At 39.7% G+C, this 20,301-nt stretch overlaps 1 protein-coding gene across 2 annotated transcripts in view; it reads right to left on the reverse strand.

Moving 5' to 3' along the window:
* HAT1 (histone acetyltransferase 1) overlaps positions 1-20,301 on the reverse strand; it is a 70,574-nt gene that overhangs the window by 26,103 nt on the left and 24,170 nt on the right. For both annotated transcript variants that reach the window (XM_017862357.1, XM_017862358.1), the window contains exons 3-4: positions 17,373-17,448; positions 11,044-11,164 (exon numbers count right to left, since the gene is read on the reverse strand). In XM_017862357.1, coding sequence (XP_017717846.1) covers positions 11,044-11,164; positions 17,373-17,448 — 197 coding nt within the window. The remainder of the gene's footprint in view (positions 1-11,043; positions 11,165-17,372; positions 17,449-20,301) is intronic.

Raw genomic sequence — 20,301 nt, forward strand, 5'->3', positions numbered from 1 at the left:
GGCAATGCTATGGACGTTTCCGTTATGTAGAAAATGCTGACTATACCCCTTCATGAGAGTCTGAACTGGCCAAGGCAAAAGGCTGCTTATTATTTTATATGTGTCAAAGAAATCATATTATCCAAGACATGAAAAGATCACCAGAGGTAGTGAGATAAGGCTAGAGTCAGACCAAATGAATAGCAATCTCACAACTAGATGGGTCACATTTCCCTCATATGCCAAACTCAAACTAAGATGATAATTTAAAAATATACCTATTTAGGAAATAACATAAATTATATGAATGGATATATCATTCTTTCATCCTTAGAATGTGACACAATTCTTACAGACCTGGATTTGTGACAGTAAAAAAGAGATAAGACTGGACAACAAAACTAAACTCGGAGATTAAAATTACCCTTGTTAAACAACCTCTATCAATGTTATCAGCTGAGCAGACTTCATAATCCTTTTCAAAATCCCAAAAGACCACTTGATTGAATACATTTACTACTTCTCTTTAACCATGAATATTTGATGAAGTCTTACAATAAAGTATTGCTGCTTCTCACCAGGCAATAAAACTTAATGAATTGGTCTCAACTTAACAAAACCTTATCCCTCAATACAGTCCCTAAAAGCCTGACATTACATTCAACAAAATGAGCTTGTATTCTATTCAAACTTTTTTCTGAACAATGAGGCCAGGTTTTTACTTAATGGAGTTTGCCGTGAGTTCAGCTGTAATGTTTGTATTGTATCTATTTCCACAAGGACTGACACAAGAACACTTTGTGTTAACTTACTAAGCAGCTCTTTCATACCGTTTACATGCATGATGGGTATTAGTTCTAAACCAAGACCCTTGCTACTTAGCATTCAAAACAGGGAAATTAAGATGCTTAGGACAAAATACACTACAAAAGGCTAATACAACATGCTACTAATTCCTGTCCTTTCAACCATCTTTTAACTAAGTAGAGGCAATGCACCTGCAGATGAATAGCACTTTATTATGATTCAGTTACATTTTAGGATAGAGAACCAGGGATGACGTTTATCACAAACAAGTTTTATTTTCAATGCTCTGGTACCACCAACATTTATATATAATTTGCTTATAGCTGTAAAAAAGACCTATTATTGAAAATATAGCTCTTCAGCATTTTGCCCAACAGTTTATTTCTAACATGTACATCAGTCCTTGCAACTCATTCACACTCTAGATCAAATAAACTGCATTTCATAGGACCGTTTTTGTTTATTTTTGAAGTACTATTTGATAAATATTTTTCCTTGTAATTGCTAATGTGAAGAGGCCATCTTAAGCATATTTTATAGAATCAGTACAATTTCAACAACTATCAAGGAAACTGTCATAATGAGGGATAGCTGTAATAGGTGTGCTGTGTAGCAATTAAAATCCAAAGTAGTGATGAGTAAAACAGTATAATATAATGTTAGTTAAGGTTTTAAAAGTCAAGAAAACTACTTTTAAAAGAGATTTATAATCTATCAGTTTAAAAATCACTTTAAGACTTTCATAGCATGTATAATTTTAACTTTTAAAAACTTTCCTTATGTCCTGTCTTCTCAAGAAGGCATTACAAATCATTTTACATATCTTGCATCAAATCTACTTCAAAGATTTCTCAGAAACTCTAAGTTTCAAGTAGCACTTTTGGTGGTGGGCAGAGCAACCCGAAGGTTTGAGCCCAACAAAACAAAGACTTCACAAGGATGCTTATTTACTTGTAATAAAAATATCTTCAAATAAAATATTTTGCCTTTGCCGTTTAAGTTTACACCTAAGAATTTTAGTAGGGGAAAAGGGCCAATTTTAAGGCAATGAATGCTTTGATATTATTCTATATAACTTATATTTTATAATCGTTATGCTATAGATAACATGTATCTGGGTATACTTCACATAAAATCTACAACTTATAAACCAAACAGTTCTTTCACACTAGAATTTTAGAACTTTCGCTTCACTAAAGGGAAAATGGTCTTGCATTCTCTGGATTCCATTTTAAGAAAAAAAAATCCTGACTACCATCTTAGAGATCTGTACTCTTTTCTCAAATACATAATTTAGTTCAATTTAAAATATTCGTTTTTCAGAATGGATTACTGATCAGATAATAAAATCAGCACAAGAGCAAAACCTCATGTAATCATTGTTAACTGAATAGTTAAAATCAAAAGAAACTTTTAATTACAGTGTGGCTAAAAGTTTAGAATCTATTTCTGAAGATCACTGAAAAATTCCCTGTCTTCCAGAACATTATTCTAAAACTTCAACTAAAATTACATAGAAATATAGAAAGGGTAAGAAATTCAGCTGACTAGACAGACCATGGAACTAGAATTTCAAAAAATTTTTAAAAAAGAAACCAGGCTGGGCATGGTGGCTCACGCCTATAATCCCAGCACTTTGGGAGGCCAAAGCAGGTGCATCACCTGAAGTCAGGAGTTTGAGACCAGCCTGGCCAACATGGTGAAACCCTGTCTCTAATGAAAATACAAAAGTAGCTGGGCATGGTAGCGTGTGCCTGTAATCCCAGCTACTCCGGACTCCGGAGGCTGAGGCAGGATAATCGCTTGAACCTGGGAGGCGGAGGTTGCAGAGAGCCAGGATTGCGCCACTGCACTCCAGCCTGGGTGACAGGACAAGACTCCATCTCGAAAAAAGAAACCAGAACACAACCAGATATGTTTAATTAACAAAGACATCTCTTACAAATGGTTTCCTAATACTTGGCAATTTCTTTTCAAAAAGGAAAGTGCAAAAGTATTCTAGTTAGATATTCTGGTAGGTGGGTCATGATGAAATATTTTTAGATCATATACTCTTTAACTATGGTCATTTCAAGTTCCAATGTTCTGTACTTTATTACACATGAACATGTTCATATGGAGCAATTTTTGCATTTCCTCATTACTGAATAAAGCGATATGCCTGATAATTAGTAATCTATTTTTTAAAATAAATGTTCATATTTGTATTTATACACATTTGAAAACCCAATAACCTTTCTAATGTCTTATCTTAAGCAACACCATTTGTGTAAATTTGTCTAGTAATTTTTGAGATTGCAATTAAAGACATGTTAAGTAGGTGGTAACATGCTGTTCTTTACTTGGCTAAAGTGGTACGTAGACTTAACTATATTCTAAGACTACCTAAAATATGCTATAAAAACAAGCAAAAGAGATTCTACATCTACTTAATTTTCTCAATCTCACGTTCTCTGATAATATTTAAGCTTTAACTACAGAATGTATTGTTGAGAAATTAAAAGTGTGAACTTTTCATTAATGGAAAACAAAGGTCATATTATATTTATTTACACTGCATTAGTATTTTGCTACTTGAACTAAACAAGATAAACTTGTCAATATATACTTTTAAAGCTCTTTATGATATTTCATAAAAAGTACTACTTATCAAGAACACTGTCACAATTTGAAATTTTACTAGTCTACCAAAGATATTTTCATTTCCTCAAGATGAAATTTCTGGAAATATGTAGGATTTTCCTAGAAAGAGGTTAAACACTCCATAAAATTTTTTAAATCTGCTCTCATCTACTCTCAAATTCAATCCAATTAGTGGGACACCAGGATAAAATAACTGAAATTCACAGTTAATACAAACTTTATCCACCTATTTCAACTTCCTATATCAAACCTTTCCCAGAAATGCTAGCAATTAGCAAGACAACAATCTTAGTTACGCACCACTTCACTAAAAGGCAATGAAATTACCCCCAAGAGAAGGCAGGAGGTTTTTGTTTTTAAGACAAGAGTCTTGCTCTGTCACCTAGGCTGGAATGCAGTAGTGTAACCATAGCTTACTGCAGCCTTGACCTCCTGGGCTCAAGAGATCCTTCTGCCTCAGCCTTCCAAGTAGCTGGTACTACAGGAGCATGCCATCATGCCCAGCTTTTTTTTTTTTTTTTTTTTTTTTTTTTTTTGAGATGGAGTCTTGCTCTGTTGCCCAAGCTGGAGTACAGTGGCGTGATCTCGGCTGACTGCAACCTCCACCTCCCGAGTTCAAGTGATTCTCCTTCCTCAGCCTCCCGAGTAGCTAGGACCACAAGCATGCACCACAACACCTGGCTAATTTATGCATTTTTAGCAGAGACGGGGTTTCACCATGCCAAACTCCTGACCTCAAGTGATCCGCCAACCTTGGCCTCCCAAAGCACTGGGATTACAAGCTTGAGCCACCATGCTCAGCCATTTTTTTTTTTTTAAGAGGCAGGGTCTTATTATGTAACCAAGGCTGGTCTCAAATTTCTGGCCTCAAATGATCCTCCTGAGTCAGCCTACAGAGCAGCTGGCATTACAAGCACAGAACAGGAGGTGTTAATAAAAGCAAAGGTCAAGGACAACCAGATGAAAAAATCATCAGTGTCTGAATAATCAAGTTTATTGTATTGTAAAATTCAGAATTGTTTCCTTTAAAGATGATGGCTAGTAGAGATTTTATAGGCATCTTAATTGTGACTAAAGAATTTTAGGTGCAACTAGAGCATTCAGCTTGGAAAAGAAAAAGAATGGATGATTAAAAATTAATGTAATGACATAATCCTAATAAATAACTTCTAAACAGATGTTATGGCTGCTGACCACCTATGTAGTATGATCTGCAAAGCCCTAATATATAGACTCAAACCTAACATCCAAAATAAAATTTTTGATATTTTCCACTTAAACCTATTTCTTCTATCATCTTCTCGGTTAACAGTACCATAATTGAACCCCCGTTGCTTGGGCAATGGGGTTTTCCTTGTTTCTTTTCCTCATCTGTCACATCTAATTCAACAGCAAACCTCCAAAATGTTCCTTACTCTGACAACTAAGTCCAGTGTCACCTCTAACACTGCAATATTCCAGTCTCTCATCTTTCACTTTTGCCCCATACAGTGTGTTCTCTGCACGGCAGCCAGAATCATATTTTAAAAATATAAATCACATCGTTTATGACCTCCACCTACTTAAGAATGCCTCTGAAGAATGCCAACTACTCTTATTTCTTGCAAACACCTATCACACAACAGAAGATCCTACAGATCTAGCTTTGCATCCCCTTCAACCATCTCCTACCCCTCTCTCCATCACCATGATTTAACCCTGTTAATCTTTCTGCACTACAAAAATGCTGTATTTTTTAGAGCCTTTGTACCTGCTAGTCCCGTTGCTTAGTAAGTTTTACCCTCAGCTTATAACATGGCTGGTTCCTCCTTCATTATTCAGAAATGAGCAAAATGTATCTTCATAATACTACCTGAATTTGTGTATTTACTATTTTGTTTACTGACTGTTCCTCTTGGCTAGAACGTAAGCTCCATGACTTTGTCTGCCACTGTATCGCTGGCATCAAGAACAGAAGGCACTATGGAATGAACACTCACTGCAAACTGAGATAGAAGACGCAAGCCCATGACCCACGTATCCCCTACCCAATCATTTTTAGTAAGGGGAAAAAAGTCTTTGTTTGGATACTCAATATAAGTGATCTTTGACCACAAAGCAAATAAGTAATTCTACAAAAAGACATTATAAAATATTGATTCCTTACTCCTAACACAGTATTTCTAAATGGAAAAACCTAATTTTCAAGAATGGAACAATTAGATGTCAATGCAAATACACAGCTATTTTCACTGCATGAAGTATTTAAAAGATTTATCTATAACTAAGTCAATAGTTCCTTTGGAAGAAATCAATTCAGTGCTATCAGCTGCAACTGTAAAACCAAAACCCTCCAACAGTGGATTAACACACAAGGAAAAATATCACCTGCATTTTTAATAAGAATATCTAGCTGGGCTTGGGTCTGGAGAATTTAGCAATCTATATATTTGATTATGATAAAACACTATTTTAATAAATGTGTTAAATGCTAGTTAATCTAAGATTAAATCTTTTCAAACATCAAACCACTACAGTATTACTCAGAATCACTTCTGTATCTGCACAATTTCAAAAGTTATCGTGGGACACAAACTACATTAAAACCAATTTTTTTTTTTTTTTTTGAGACGGAGTCTCGCTCTGTCGCGCAGGCTGGAGTGCAGTGGCCGGATCTCAGCTCACTGCAAGCTCCGCCTCCCGGGTTTACGCCATTCTCCTGCCCCAGCCTCCCGAGTAGCTGGGACTACAGGCGCACGCCACCTCACCCAGCTAGTTTTTTGTATTTTTTAGTAGAGACGGGGTTTCACCGGGTTAGCCAGGATGGTCTCGATCTCCTGACCTCGTGATCCGCCCGACTCGGCCTCCCAAAGTGCTGGGATTACAGGCTTGAGCCACCGCGCCCGGCTAAAACAAATATTAAAGGTAGTGACATATTATTTATCTGGCAAGCTCAGTCATCTCAAACATGGCTGGGAAGTGGGGAAACACACACACACACACACAAAACAAGTAGTACTCAAAATACTTCTAGTACTAAAGTTGAATGAATATGAAACTACTTCAGATCTTTTTCATGCTATGCACAATTCCTATTACATGAAACTATTTCAGATCTTTTTCATGCTATGCATAATTTGTGTTATACATGGGGCATAGGGTTGGCAAAAGAGGTAAAGTCAGAAGTTAAAGTCCTGAAAAAGTTGGTTGCATTGTTAATATTTTAGGAACTGCTACTTCTGCAGAAGAAAGTTATGACATATAGTATGAAGTAATCAGATTCCATCCAGCTTACCAACATGGTACTTTTAACCATAAGGGGTCTGCTAGTGTGAAGCCCCTTACAATGATAGCAGTAAACTGGCAGTGCATGGCATAAAACACAGGAGAAGGCTGGGTATGGTGGCTTAAGCCTGCAATCCCAAGCATTTTGTAAGGCCAAGGTGGGAAGATTGCTTGAGGCCAGGAGTTTGAGGCCAGTCTGGGCAGTATAGCAAGACCCCATCTCTAAAAAAAATTAAAAATTAAAACAAAAAAATTTTTTAATAAGAGGGAAAAAAACCACACGGTAAAAAGGAGAAAGATACCTATGTAACAAACCTGCATGTTCTGCACATGTATCCCAGAACTTAAAATTAAAAAAAAAAAAAAAAAGGGAGAGAGAGAAAGAAAAAGCAGTAAGCACAAGAGCCTGGATCCTCTTAGAACAGGTCAAAAATATTCCTAACATCTTTTAATCAGGATATTATTATATATTATGCATACTAACACTAAATAATCATCTCCTAGTCCAATACTGACTATTTACTAGTTGTATGACTTTGGGCAAAACCTTTACAATATAACAAATCCCTCAAAATGTAAATAATAATAAAGGGCCAAGTCAGTCAGTTCCAGTAATGAGAGGAGGTTTTAACCAAAAATATAGATGGGGTATGGGGTGGCAAAAGAGGTAAAGTCAGCAGTTAAAGTAAGTTTAAAGCCCTGAAAAAGTTGGTTTCATTGTTAATTCATTAGGAACTGCTACTTCTGCAGAAGAAAGTTATGACATACAGTATGAAGTAATATATTTCATTTTCCATACTTGTGTCTAACACACTATTACCAACAGTATATCAGATATAATTTACTAAAACTTGCTGGATTTATAAGTGCAAAGGAAAGAGATTTTGCTATAAGAATTAACTTTCAATTTTATATATATGATTTAGTGACAAAATGGGATTTAATCTTTAAAAAAATCACCTCTGTGAAGTAACGCTTGATGAAGTTTCAATGCCCTTAAATAAGGAATGCTCTGAAACAGAACAAGTCTAAAATAAAATTTTCTTAAGGCCCTCAAAGATTCATGTCCATCCCAGATGCAAAATACATTCATTCTATTCAAACATTCCTAGAAGTCTCAACCATTACAATATCAACTCAAGTCCAAAATCTCATCTAGATATAATCAGTTCAAAAGTCACACATCTCATCATCTAAATCAGCTATAGGTAAGACTCTGGCTATGATACATCGTAGGGCAAAATTCCTCTCCACCTATGAGCCTGTGAAATTAGAAAACACAGTATCACTTTCAAAAGACAATGGTAGGACAGGCATAGGACAACAGTTATAGAATCTCTCATTCCAGAAGAGAAAATGGAAGGAAGAAAGGAGCCACTGCTACCAAGCAATTTCAAAATTCAGCATGGCAAATTCCATTAGGTTTCAAGGCCTAAGAATAACTGTGCCCTGCAACTCCACCCTCTGGACCCAAAGCTTTGCCCTCAGAGTCATTCTTCCGTTTTCTTTAAAGGTAGCACATGCTTGCAACTGAGCAGTTTTATTAGCCTGTTTCCTATCTGTGGAATTTGGAGAGTTCATACAGCCTTCCTCCATTTTTGTCCTGTCAGTCCAAGCTGCACTATAAAGTTTTAATTCTCAAAACCCTTGAGTCACCTGTGTACGTCATGAGGGTTCATACCATTAGACAAGAGGGTCCTTCACAGATGTTCCCCAGATCTATATTCCCAGCTTTTTGCTGAGACAACTGAGGAGACCCATGAGTCACATGCCTAATCCCTTCAGCACAAGCAAAAGGTTATCCTGTCACACTTACAGCTTTCTCTCCAGAACACACTTCCCACTTTCCTGACAATGAATATGCTAACTAGTGTCTTCTGAAATCTGGATAGGCTAAGAATTTCCCAAATCATCAACTCCTGTATCCTTTTTGTTTAACAGTTCTTCCCTCAATTTATCTCTTTCCTCACTTTACTATAAGCAGCCAGAAATCAGGCCACAACTCCAATACTGTGCATAAAAACCTCCTCAGCTAAACATCCAAGTTCACTGCTTACAGTAAGTTCTCCTTTCCATATAATTGCAGGACATAACTCAGCTAGGCTTTCTGCCACTATAGAACAAGGATTTCCTTTTCTCCAGTTGCCAAACACATGTTCCTCATTTTGTTCTAAGCCCTCACCAACCAGAGGCACTTCTTTTTTTGTTTTTTTTTTTTTTCTTTTTTTTTTTGGAGACAGGGTCTGCATCTGTCACTCAGGCTGGAGTGCAGTGGTACAATCTTAGCTCACTGCAAACTTCACCTCCTGTGCTTAAGCCAATTTCCCAGCTCAGGCTCCAGAGTAGCCAGAACTACAGGCATACACCACCACACCCAGCAAATTTGTGTGTGTGTGTGTTTTAGTAGAGATGGGGTTTCACCATATTACCGAGGCTGGCTTGAACTCCTGAGCTCAGGTGATCTACCTGCCTTGGCCTCCCAAAGTGTGGGATTACAGATGTGCCACCAGGCCTAGCCATTTTTTTTTTTTTTTTTTGTAAGAGATAGGGTCTCACTGTCACCCAGGTTGGAGTGCAGTGGCATGATCATACTTACCTTACTGTAGCCTCAACCTACTGGCTGCAAAGGATCCTCCTGCCTCAGTCTCCTCAGTAGAAGCGGCACTTTCTTTCTTTCTTTCTTTCTTTTTTTTTTGAGACAGAGTCTCACTCTGTTGACCAGGCTGGAGGGCAGTGGTGCAATGTCAGCTCACTACAACCTCCACCTCCTGGGTTCAAGCAATTCTCCCACCTCAGCCTCCGGAGTAGCTGGGATTACGGCATGCACCACTGCACCCAGCTAATTTTTGTATTTTTAGTAGAGACGGGGTTTCGCCATGTTGGCCAGGTTGGTCTCAAACTCTTGACCTCAGGTGATCCGCCCGCCTCAGCCTCCCAAAGTGATAGGATTACAGGCGTGAGCCACCGTGCCCGGCCTTCTCTCTCTCTTTACTTTATCCCCTTTTGATCCACTCGCTTTAAATAGTTTTATAATGTGATCAGCTTGATCATCCATGTATTCCATTCATAAAGGAATATATTAGCAAAATTTGTGGGATTAGAAATGTAGCAAGAGAAACTTCAATAGATTCTACACTAAGTAAAAGTGGAAAATTTAGCTATTTCCCTCCATCTTCTTTGACTTATAGGAAATAAACACAATAAAAAACAAAAGTTGGCAAAAAAAATAAAACTCTGATCACAAAGGCAAAAATTTTTATGGGGAAGGTCCACGCAGGAAACAGAACAGGATCACGATCACAGGGTTAACTGTAATGACAGGGCGGCAAATGCCTCCATAACTATAGACTGAGTATATGATTTTATTTAATTAATTAATTTTTTTTTGAGACACAGTTTCACTCTGTCACCCAGGCTGCAGTGCAGTGGTGTATTCTCAACTCACTGCAACCTCTGCCTCCTGGATTCAAGCAATTGTCGTGCCTTAGCCTCCCAAATAGCTGGGATTACAAGTGCATACCACCAAGCCCAACTAACTTTTGTATTTTTAGTAGAGACGGGGTTTCACCATGTTGGCCAGACTGGTCTCGAACTCCTGACCTCAGGTGATCCGCCCACCTTGGCCTCCCAAAGTGCTGGGATTATAGGTGTAAGCCACCGCACCCAGCCTGAGAATGTGATTTTAAAACTACCATGTAACAGATTCTCTTCTCCCTCAAACCTTAATTTTTTTTTTAGAGATGGGGTCTTGTTCTGTTGCCCAAGCTGGAGTGCAGTGGTGTCATCATGGCTCACTGGCAGCCTCAAGCTCCTGGGCCCAAATAATCCTCTCACCTTAGACTCCCAAGTAGCTGAGGGTCTCACTGGGTTGTCCAGGCTGGTTTCCAACTCTTGGGCTGGAGATCCTCCCACTTCAGCCTCCAAAAGCATTGGGATTACAGGAACAAGCCACTGCGCCCAGCCCAAACCTTTAATTTTTAGAACCTATTTGTTTGTTTTGTTTTTGAGACAGGGTCTAGCTCTGTCATCCAGGCTGTAGTGCAGTAGCATGATCTCAGCCGACTGTAGCCTCTGCCTCCTGGGCTCAAGCCATCCTCCAACCTCAGCCTCCTGAATAGCTGGGATTACAGATACATGCCACCACGCCCCACTAATTTTTGCGTTTTTTTTTGAGAAATGGGGTCTCACTATGTTGGCCAGGCTGGTCTTGAACTCCTGAGATCAAAAGATCTGCCCCCCTCAGTCCCCCAAAGTGCTGGGGTTACAGGTATGAGCCACTGCACATGGCCTAAAACCTATTTTAAAATAAATTCAATTGGAAAACAGTTAAAAAAGCATTTCTGTTCTTACCTCTACACAGTCAAAGTTCTCATCAACTTTAGATGCATATTCAACACGGAACATTGTTGACAGGCTACCAGCAATATAGTATAACAGGATCTTTAGACCCTTGTAACCAAAAGCAGTTTCACTGAAATGGAAAAAATAGCAATAATGAGAATGAATTTCTGCAGTCATTAAAAAGTATTAACCCTACATATAAACAAGTTTAACTTCATGGGCCGTTTCAAGATTTTAAACTATACTTAAAAAAAAAAAAATCTACAATAAAATGTGCTTCAGTTTTCATCTAAAATTGAATAACTCAGGAATGTTGCCTAAGTCAGGAATGTTGTTTGGGTTAAATGAGTAAGTTAATACATGTAAACTACTTATAAAACTGGCACATTGTATAAGTACTCAATAAATGTCAGACATTTAATACTATTGCTACTGTTGCTGCTGCTGCTACCATTACCAGTATTAGAAGGCATTTCAAATGACAGAAGTAGTGTTAAACTAGGAGCTGGCTAGGCAAGCAGCTACCAAGCCTTGGACCAGTCCCTCCAACTTACCGCTTACTGAATCACCAAAATCCAGAGCTGCAGTGATAGCACCTACCTTATCACAAGTAAACTGCTCTATGAACTCAACAGGCAGATATGGAACTGCTGCTAATTTTTCCACCCCATGGATATGGAACTGCTGCTAATTTTTCCACCACATTTATGCTTAATATTCCTTTTATGCTTAATATTCCTTTTTCCAGCTTAAAAGTCTTCTAAAAAGTGAACTCTAAATTATCCAGAATAGGTAAATCTATAGACACAGAAAGTAGATTAGTGACTGCCTAAGACTAGGGGTCAGGGTAAAGGAAAGTGACTATTAATGAATTCTAGGGTTTTTGATGGAAGTAATGATAATGTTCCAAAAATGACTGTGTTTGCACAACTCTGAATACATTAAAAACCACTGAATTGTACACTTTAAATAAATGAATTGCACAGTATATATCGCAATAAAGCTGTATTCTGATTTTTTTAGAAAGTGAATTGTGAAAGAAAAGTGTTTGAAAGAAGCAGTGTCATGTACTTTGGGAGGCTGAGGCGGGGGGGGTAATCACTTGAGGTCAGGAGTTCAAGACCTGCCTGCCAACATGGTGAAACCCTGTCTCTACTAAATACACACACACACACACACACACACATACACACACGCAAAAACGATGGTGTGGTGGTGGTTGCCTGTAATCCCAGCTACTCAAGAGGCTGAGGCAGGAGAATAGATTGAACCCAGGACGTGGAAATTGCAGTGAGCTGAGATTGCACCACTGCACTCCAGCCTGGGCAACAGAGCAAGACTCTGTCTCAAAAAATTAAAAAGAAGCACTATCTGTAAAACTAGATCTTATCCACTAAGATATTACTACACACATTTTTTAAAGTAGTAAAACGTAGAGAATAAAACAATGTCTCTTTAAAGATAGAACTCCAAAGAGAAAATATTATTTTTATAATAAAGTAAAACCTGTTTAAAATATAAAAGGCTGAAATTTTGGCATTAATTTATGTATGATAAGATATAATTATTAATATGTGAAAGCACATAAAATGCCTAATCTGTACATTAATAATGAAAAACTCACAAGAAATTCGTTGCAGGAAGAGACATTTGTTGACTTAAAAACACAATAAAGGCCTGGTGCAGTGGCTCACACCTATAATCCCAGCACTTTGGAAGGCCGAGGCAGGTGGGTCACCTGAGGTCAGGAGTTCAAGACCAGCCTGGCCAACGTGGCAAAACCCCATCTCTACTGAAAATAACAAAAATTAGCTGGGCATGGTGGCAGGTGCCTATAATCCTAGTGACTCAGGAAGCTGAGCCAGGAGCATCACTTGAACCCAGGAGGTGCAGGTTGCAGTGAGCCGAGATTGCGCCATTCACTGCACTCCAGCCTGGGCAACAAGAGCAAAACTCCGTCTCAAAACAAAACACACATTAAGGCTGGGCACAGTGGCTCATGCCTGTAATCCCAGCACTTTGGGAGGCCAAGGCAGGTGAATCACCTGTGTCAGGAGTTCAAGACCAGCCTGGCCAACAGGGTGAAACCCTGTCTCTACTAAAAATACAAAAATTAGCTGGGTGTGATGGCACATGTCTGTAGTCCCATCTACTTGAGAAGCTGAGGCAGGATAATCGCTTGTACCTGGGAGGTGGAGGGTGCAGTGAGCTGAAATTGCACCACTGCATTCCAGCCTGGGCGACAGAGTAAGATTCCATCTCAAAAAAACAAGCAAACAACAACAACAAAAAGCCACACATTAAATATGGCTGGATGCAGTGGCTCACGCCTGTAATCCTAGGACTTTGGGAGGCTGAGGTGGGCAGACTGTCTGAGCTCCAGAGTTTGGGACCAGCCTGGCCAACATGCCAAAACCCCGTCTCCACTAAAACTACAAAAAAAAAAAAAAAAAATTAGCTGGGTGTGGTGGCACAGGCCTGTAGTCCCAGCTACTCGGGAGGCTAAGGCATGAGAATCGCTTGAACTGGGAGGCGGCAGAGGATGCAATGAGCCGAGAAGATCGAGCCACTGCATTCCAGCCTGGGCAACAGAGCAAGGCTTCATCTCAAAAAACAAACACACAAAAAACCCCAAAACTCCCACACATTAAAGAAATATGTCGGCCGGGCGCAGTGGCTCAAGCCTGTAATCCCAGCACTTTGGGAGGCCCAGACGGGTGGGTCATGAGGTCAGGAGATCGAGACCATCCTGGCTAACACGGTGAAACCCCGTCTCTACTAAAAAATACAAAAAACTAGCCGGGTGAGGTGGCAGGCGCCTGTAGTCCCAGCTACTCGGGAGGCTGAGGCAGGAGAATGGCGTGAACCTGGGAGGCGGAGCTTGCAGTGAGCTGAGATCCGGCCACTGAACTCCAGCCTGGGCAACAGAGCAAGACTCCGTCTCAAAAAAAAAAAAAAAAAAAAAAAAGAAATACGTCAATGATGTTAAAATAATGCATGGGGGGAAAAAGACACGAAGGGAAATATTTAAATGTCCACTATGTCTAAATACCCTTTCCTACTACAACAAACCAGGGGTTCCATGGGAGACTGATTGACTACAGAACTAATAGGGAAAGTACAAGATGAATCTGGAAGCATCTTATTGTGCAAGGAAGTAAAGTATCACCAAAATTATAAGGACATATCAGAAAGACTCAAAAGGGTGGCCACTTGCCAAATCTGGGACAATTTGAGCATCAAAATTAGTAGCAGAAGCAGACTGTACATAACCCACTGAATTTTAAAAGAATCCTTAGCCAGGTGTGGTGGTTCACACATGTAATCCCAGCACTTTGAGAAGCCAAGGCAGGAGGATCACTTGAGTCCAGGAGTTCAACACCAGCCTGGTCAACACAGGGAGATCCCCATCTCTTTAAAAAAAAAATTTTTTTTTCTGTTTTTTTAAGACGGAGTCTTGCTCTGTTGCCCAGGCTGGTGTGCAGTGGTGCAATCTCAGTTCACTGCAACCTCTGCCTCCCAGGTTCAGGCAATTCTCCTGCCTCAGCTTCCCAAGTAGCCAGGACTACAGGCGCACGCCACCACACCTGGCTAATTTTTTGTATTTTAGTAGAGCATGGTTTCACCATGTTGCCCAGGCTGGTTGCCAACTCCTGAGCTCAGGCAATCCTCCCGCCTCAGCCTCCCAAAGTTTTGGGATTACAGGTGTAAGCCACTGCACCCGGCCAAAAAATTTTTAAAAATTAGTTGGGCATGGTGGTACCCACCTATGGTCCCAGCTCCTTAGGAGGCTGAGGTGGGAGGATCTGCTTGAGCCTGGGAGTTCAAGGCTGCAGTGAGCTGTGATCGCACCACTGCAGTTCAGCCTGGGTGACAGAGCAAGATCTGTCTCAAGAAACAAAAACAAAAACAAAATCCCTGAGTTTGATGTAAATAAAGAAATAAATAAGGGGAAGAAGAAGAGCTCTTTCTTATAGTAGCACGCCCAACTAATAAATGAGAAAAGTATGGAAGAGTTACAAAATCACCATTTTACAATCATCATAGTAAATGATTCAAGCAAGAATCATTAATGGATGCTAAAACTTCTGGGTGAAAGCTTGATGGAAAACAGGATATTTTCAGTCTCACAGAATCTCCCTACAAACTACTTATAAACTACAAAGGAAAAAACATTAACTTTATAGTGGAAAAACCTGGCAGCCACCTCTAAATTAGGTGACCCAAGTTAACTTAACCAACAAGGGACAAACTAGTATCACGGACTTCCTGATGTGATACACTGAGGACACAATACCATTTCTGCAATGGCACAGCAAAAATATGCATTATCTGAGTTTAATCACAAATAAACCAATCAAATGAATCCAATATAACAGTTCTACAAAATTAGCCTATACCCTACAAAAATGTCTGTTAGGAAAAAACAAATGCTGAGGATATGTTTCAGATTAAAGAAGAATGAAGAGATATGACAACGAAATACAGTATGATTCTGTATTGGATCCAGGATTGGAGAAAATTGCTATAAAAGGATTACCAGAAATCAACTGACAAAATCTGAAACACGGACTGTATATTAGAAGATAGTACTGTATCAGGCCAGGCATGGTAGGTAGCTCATGCCTGTAATCCCAGCACTTTGGTAGGCCAAGGTGGGTGATCACTTGAGGTCAGGAGATTGAGACCAACCTGACTAAGATGGTGAAACCTTGTCTCTACTAAAAATACAAAAGTTAGCTGGATGTGGTGGCGGGCGTCTGTAAGCTCAGCTACTTGGGAGGCTGAGGCAGGAGAATCATCTGAACCCAGGAAGCAGAGGTTGCAGTGAGTTGAGATAGCACCACTGCACTCCAGCCTGGGCAACAATGCGAGACTCTGTATCAACGTTAAATTTCCTGAACTTTTACAACTCTTCCACGATTATTAACTTTACTTTTAGGAAATATATACTGAAGAGAAATGAGGGGTAAAGGATCAGGATATATTTGCAACCTATTCTCAAATGGTTCAACAAGAAGAAGAAGAAGAGACAATGATTAAAGCAAATGTAGCTAAATGGCAACTGGTGAATCCAGGTAAAAAAATATACAGAGATCACTGTACTTGCAACTTTCTGCAAATGTGAAATGTTTTCAAAAATTTTTTAAAAAGTAACTATTTCAATGATGTAATCAACGTATAGGAAATTAAAGAGCAGTGTTAAATATACTGGGACATATCTTTATTTTGTTTTTGTTTTTTTGATACGGTCTCGCTCTGTCGCACAGGCTGGAGTGCAGTGGTGCGATCTCGGCTCACTGCAATCTCTGCCTCCCGGGTTGAAGTGATTCTCCTGCCTCAGCCTCCCGAGTACCCGGGACTACAGGCGTGTGCCACCACGCCTGGCTAATTTTAGTATTTTTAATAGAGACGGGGTTTCACCATGTTAGCCAGGCCGGTCAGGAACTCCTGACCTCAGGCAATCTGCCCACCTTGGCCTCCCACAGTGTTGGGATTACAGGCATGAGCCACTGCACCCGGCCTGGGACATATCTTTAAAGTTCCTTCTAAAAAATAAACTTCAGGGCAGGTACAGTGGTTCATGCCTGTAGTCCCAGCTCTTTGGGAGGCGCAAGTGGGAGGATCACTTGAGTCCAGGAGTTCAAGACCAGCCTGGGCAATATAGGGAGACCCAATCTCTACAAAAAAAAAAAAAAAAAAAAAAAAAAACCAAAAATGTGTGGCCTGTAGTCCCAGCTACTCAGAGGCTCAGGTGGGAGGACTGCTTATGCCCAGGAGGTTCAGGCTGCAATGAGCTTTGATCACACTACTGCACTCCAGCCTGGATGACAGTGAGACTCTATCTCAAAAATAAATAAATAAATAATAAATAAATAAACTTCTCTCAACTGCTTATTTAATCACAGAACAACAACTTAAGCTTTCTATTACAGCTTTAGGGGAATACATGCTACTAGAAGTAATTTAGCAAAATGGTAGGCAGAAAAAAGTAGTAGTTATGATTATGGGCTCTGGAGTCAGATTGCCTAAAATCTACACTCCAGCCATTTGTATGTTCATAAACAATTACCCAATTCCATCAATGCACAAAGTAGCAAATAATAATACCATCATTAATACTGTTGTGAGAATTAAATAATGCATTTATAGCACTAAATGGTAGGCATTAAAATGACTGGTGTCTCAATGTAAAAAAAAAACCACCGTTATATATTTTAAGATAAACCACATAAAAAATAAGAGCAAAGAAAATAAAAAATTGATTTCCTCAAAGAAAAAGAATGAAATTTTTTTTTCCCATACTAATTTGGCAAACATTTTACTAAGTTACTTACTCATCCCCAAAGAGTTGATGCGTATACTCAGGAAAGAAAGTTCTAATGTCATTTTCAAGATCTTCAGGAAAACGAACTGTTTAAAGGGACAAAAAATAGAGATATTAAAGATATTGAAGGTGACAGGTATTTCTATTTCATGAATTTCAGTATAACTAGGATACAGCCAACATTTTTCTTACTCAAAGTGTCACTTCTCCATTATATGATTTATTTACACTGTATTCTCAAGAGACTAATGAACAATGAAAGTTAAACTATTACTTTGAGTGCTTTACTTATTCTAAGAATTAGAAGGCAACAAGGTATGACAGAGGGACCTGATTTAGTTTTATTTTCCATATGTTTATGCACAATGCAAAGAGTAAAGGAAAACAAAAGACACTTTGAGATAAGAAAAGTTACAGCAAATGAAAACAGGATGCTGTAAGAAACATTCTGATAATAACAATAACCTGAGTTTGATGAAGTCATTCTTTTTGACTACTAGATGACATTTATGTGGTTCTCATGTTTGTTTGTTTTTTGCTATTAAAAAGTAACACTGCAATGACATCTTTATATACATCCTGCTGTACTTTTATAAGTATACACAGGGGAAATTGCTGGCAGTAGAAAACTAGGGGGAGAGTACCGAAATATTTGCATAAATATTGCTATATAAATATTGCTAAAGTGGCCAAGTGCAGTGGCTCATGCCTGTAATCCCAGTACTTTGGGAGGCCAAGGCGGGCGGATCACCTGAGGTCAGGAGTTCGCACCCAGCCTGGCTGACATGGTGAAACCGTCTCTACTAAAAATACAAAAATTAGGCCAGGCACAGTGGCTCATGCCTGTAATCCCAACACATTGGGAGGCCGAAGTGGGCGGATTACCTGAGGTTAGGAGTTCAATACCAGCCTGGCCAACATGGTGAAACCCCGTCTCTACTAAAAATACAAAAATTAGCCAGGCATGGTGGCACACACCTATAATCCCAGCTACTTGGGAGGTTGAGGCAGAAGAATTGCTTGACCCCAGGAGGCGGAGGTTGCAGTGAGCCAAGATCGTGCCACTGCACTCCAGCCTGGCCAACAGAGCGAGACCTTCTCTCTCTCTTAAAAAAAAAAAAAAAAAAAAAAAAAAATTGGCTGGCTGTGGTGGCGCATGCCTGTAGACCCAGCTACTTGGGGGGGGCTGAGGCAGGAGAATCGCTTAAATCCAGGAGGTAGAGGTTGCAGTGAGCCAAGATCATGCCACTGCACTCCAGCCTGGGTGACAGAGACGGTCTCAAAAAAAAAAAAAATTATATATATAGCTAAAGTGCCCTATAAAAATATTATAACAGTTTATATACCCATAAGCAGTTTATATACCCACAGCTTGTAAACTCCTTTGTTCCCTACATCCTTGAAAGCACTATGCTGTACTCAAGGATACTCTGTACCCTCAACTTTAATTTCTATCAATCTAAGATGGAATGGGTATCCTTTTGTTATTTTTATTTGTATTTGTTTTGAGTACTGAAATACTGGACATTTTCCTGATCAAATTTATCTTACGAAGAAAATTTTATTCATTAAAAAATTCTTTTTTTTTTTTTTGAGATGGAGTCTCGCTCTGTCACCCAGGCTGGAGTCAGCTCACTGCAAGCTCTGCCTCCTGGGTTCATGCGATTCTCCTGCCTCAGCCTCCCAAGTGGCTGGGACTACAGGCGCCCGCCACCTCGCCCAGCTAATTTTTTGTATTTTTCAGTAGAGACGGGGTTTCACCGTGTTAGTCAGGATGGTCTCCATCTCCTGACCTCATGATCCGCCCACCTTGGCCTCCCAAAGTGCTGGGATTACAGGCTTCAGCCACCGCGCCCGGCCAAAAAAAATTCTTAAGCAATTGAAAAACGAAAAGATAAATTGCAGGGCCGGGCGCAGTGGCTCACACCTGTATTCCCAGCACTTTGGGAGGCTGAGGCAGGCTGACCACTTGAGGTCAGGAGTTCAAGACCAGCCTAACCAACATGGTGAAACCCCATCTCTACTAAAATATAAAAATTAGCCAGGTATGGTGGTGGGTCCCTATAATCCCAACTACTCTGGAGGCTGAGGCATGAGAATTGCTTGAGCCTGGGAGGAGGAGGTTACATTGAGCTGAGATAGCACCACTGCACTCCAGCCTGGGCGACCAAGAGAGACTCTGTCTCGGCGGGGGGGAAAAAAAGATAAATTGTAGATGAAAAATTTCTAACACTGTCCTCACAGACCAAGTCATTCCCTGCATGCCAAAGTATCACCAGCAGATTACTAATTTACAGAAGAAAAGATATATTTTCACTGTAGAGATCTGGTAGTCACCTGCTTTCCAAATGATCTAACTTAGCATCATTCATTGTGGGACAGAACATTATGTGCCTCCTGATTCAATGCAATATGAAGTACAGTCATCCCTCAGTATACTCAAGAGACTGGCTCCAGAACCCCTGACTGTACCAAAATCCACGATACTCAAGTCCTGTAGTTCTGTCTGGTGTCCCAAACACTGTATATTCTATCTGCATTTGGTAGAAAAAAAAAATCCGTGTGTAAGTGGACCCACACAATTCAAAGCAGTGTTGTTCAATGACCAACTGTATGCTGCATCACCCATGAAGTTTTCTCACCAAAATTTTTTATCTTAAATCTAATCATGCTTTTTACCTTCCAATTTGCCGGAAATACAGAGGAAGAGGAGGAAGTTAAACTAACATCAAAAGGAAATACACAAATCCAGAATGTAGATTTATCTAATAGTTCTGTGCAATGACTTTAGTTTCCCAAATAAATTAATGTCATGTAGGGGGAAAGTTGCATGTGGACGGAAAGGGACTGCTCTGCATTAAAAGAGATTATTTAAAAAACATTATGACCAGGCCGGGCGCGGTGGCTCAAGCCTGTAATCCCAGCACTTTGGGAGGCCG

This window comes from Rhinopithecus bieti, unplaced genomic scaffold (genome assembly GCF_001698545.2).
Source record: "Rhinopithecus bieti isolate Rb0 unplaced genomic scaffold, ASM169854v2 scaffold_63316, whole genome shotgun sequence".
Lineage (NCBI taxonomy): Eukaryota > Metazoa > Chordata > Mammalia > Primates > Cercopithecidae > Rhinopithecus > Rhinopithecus bieti.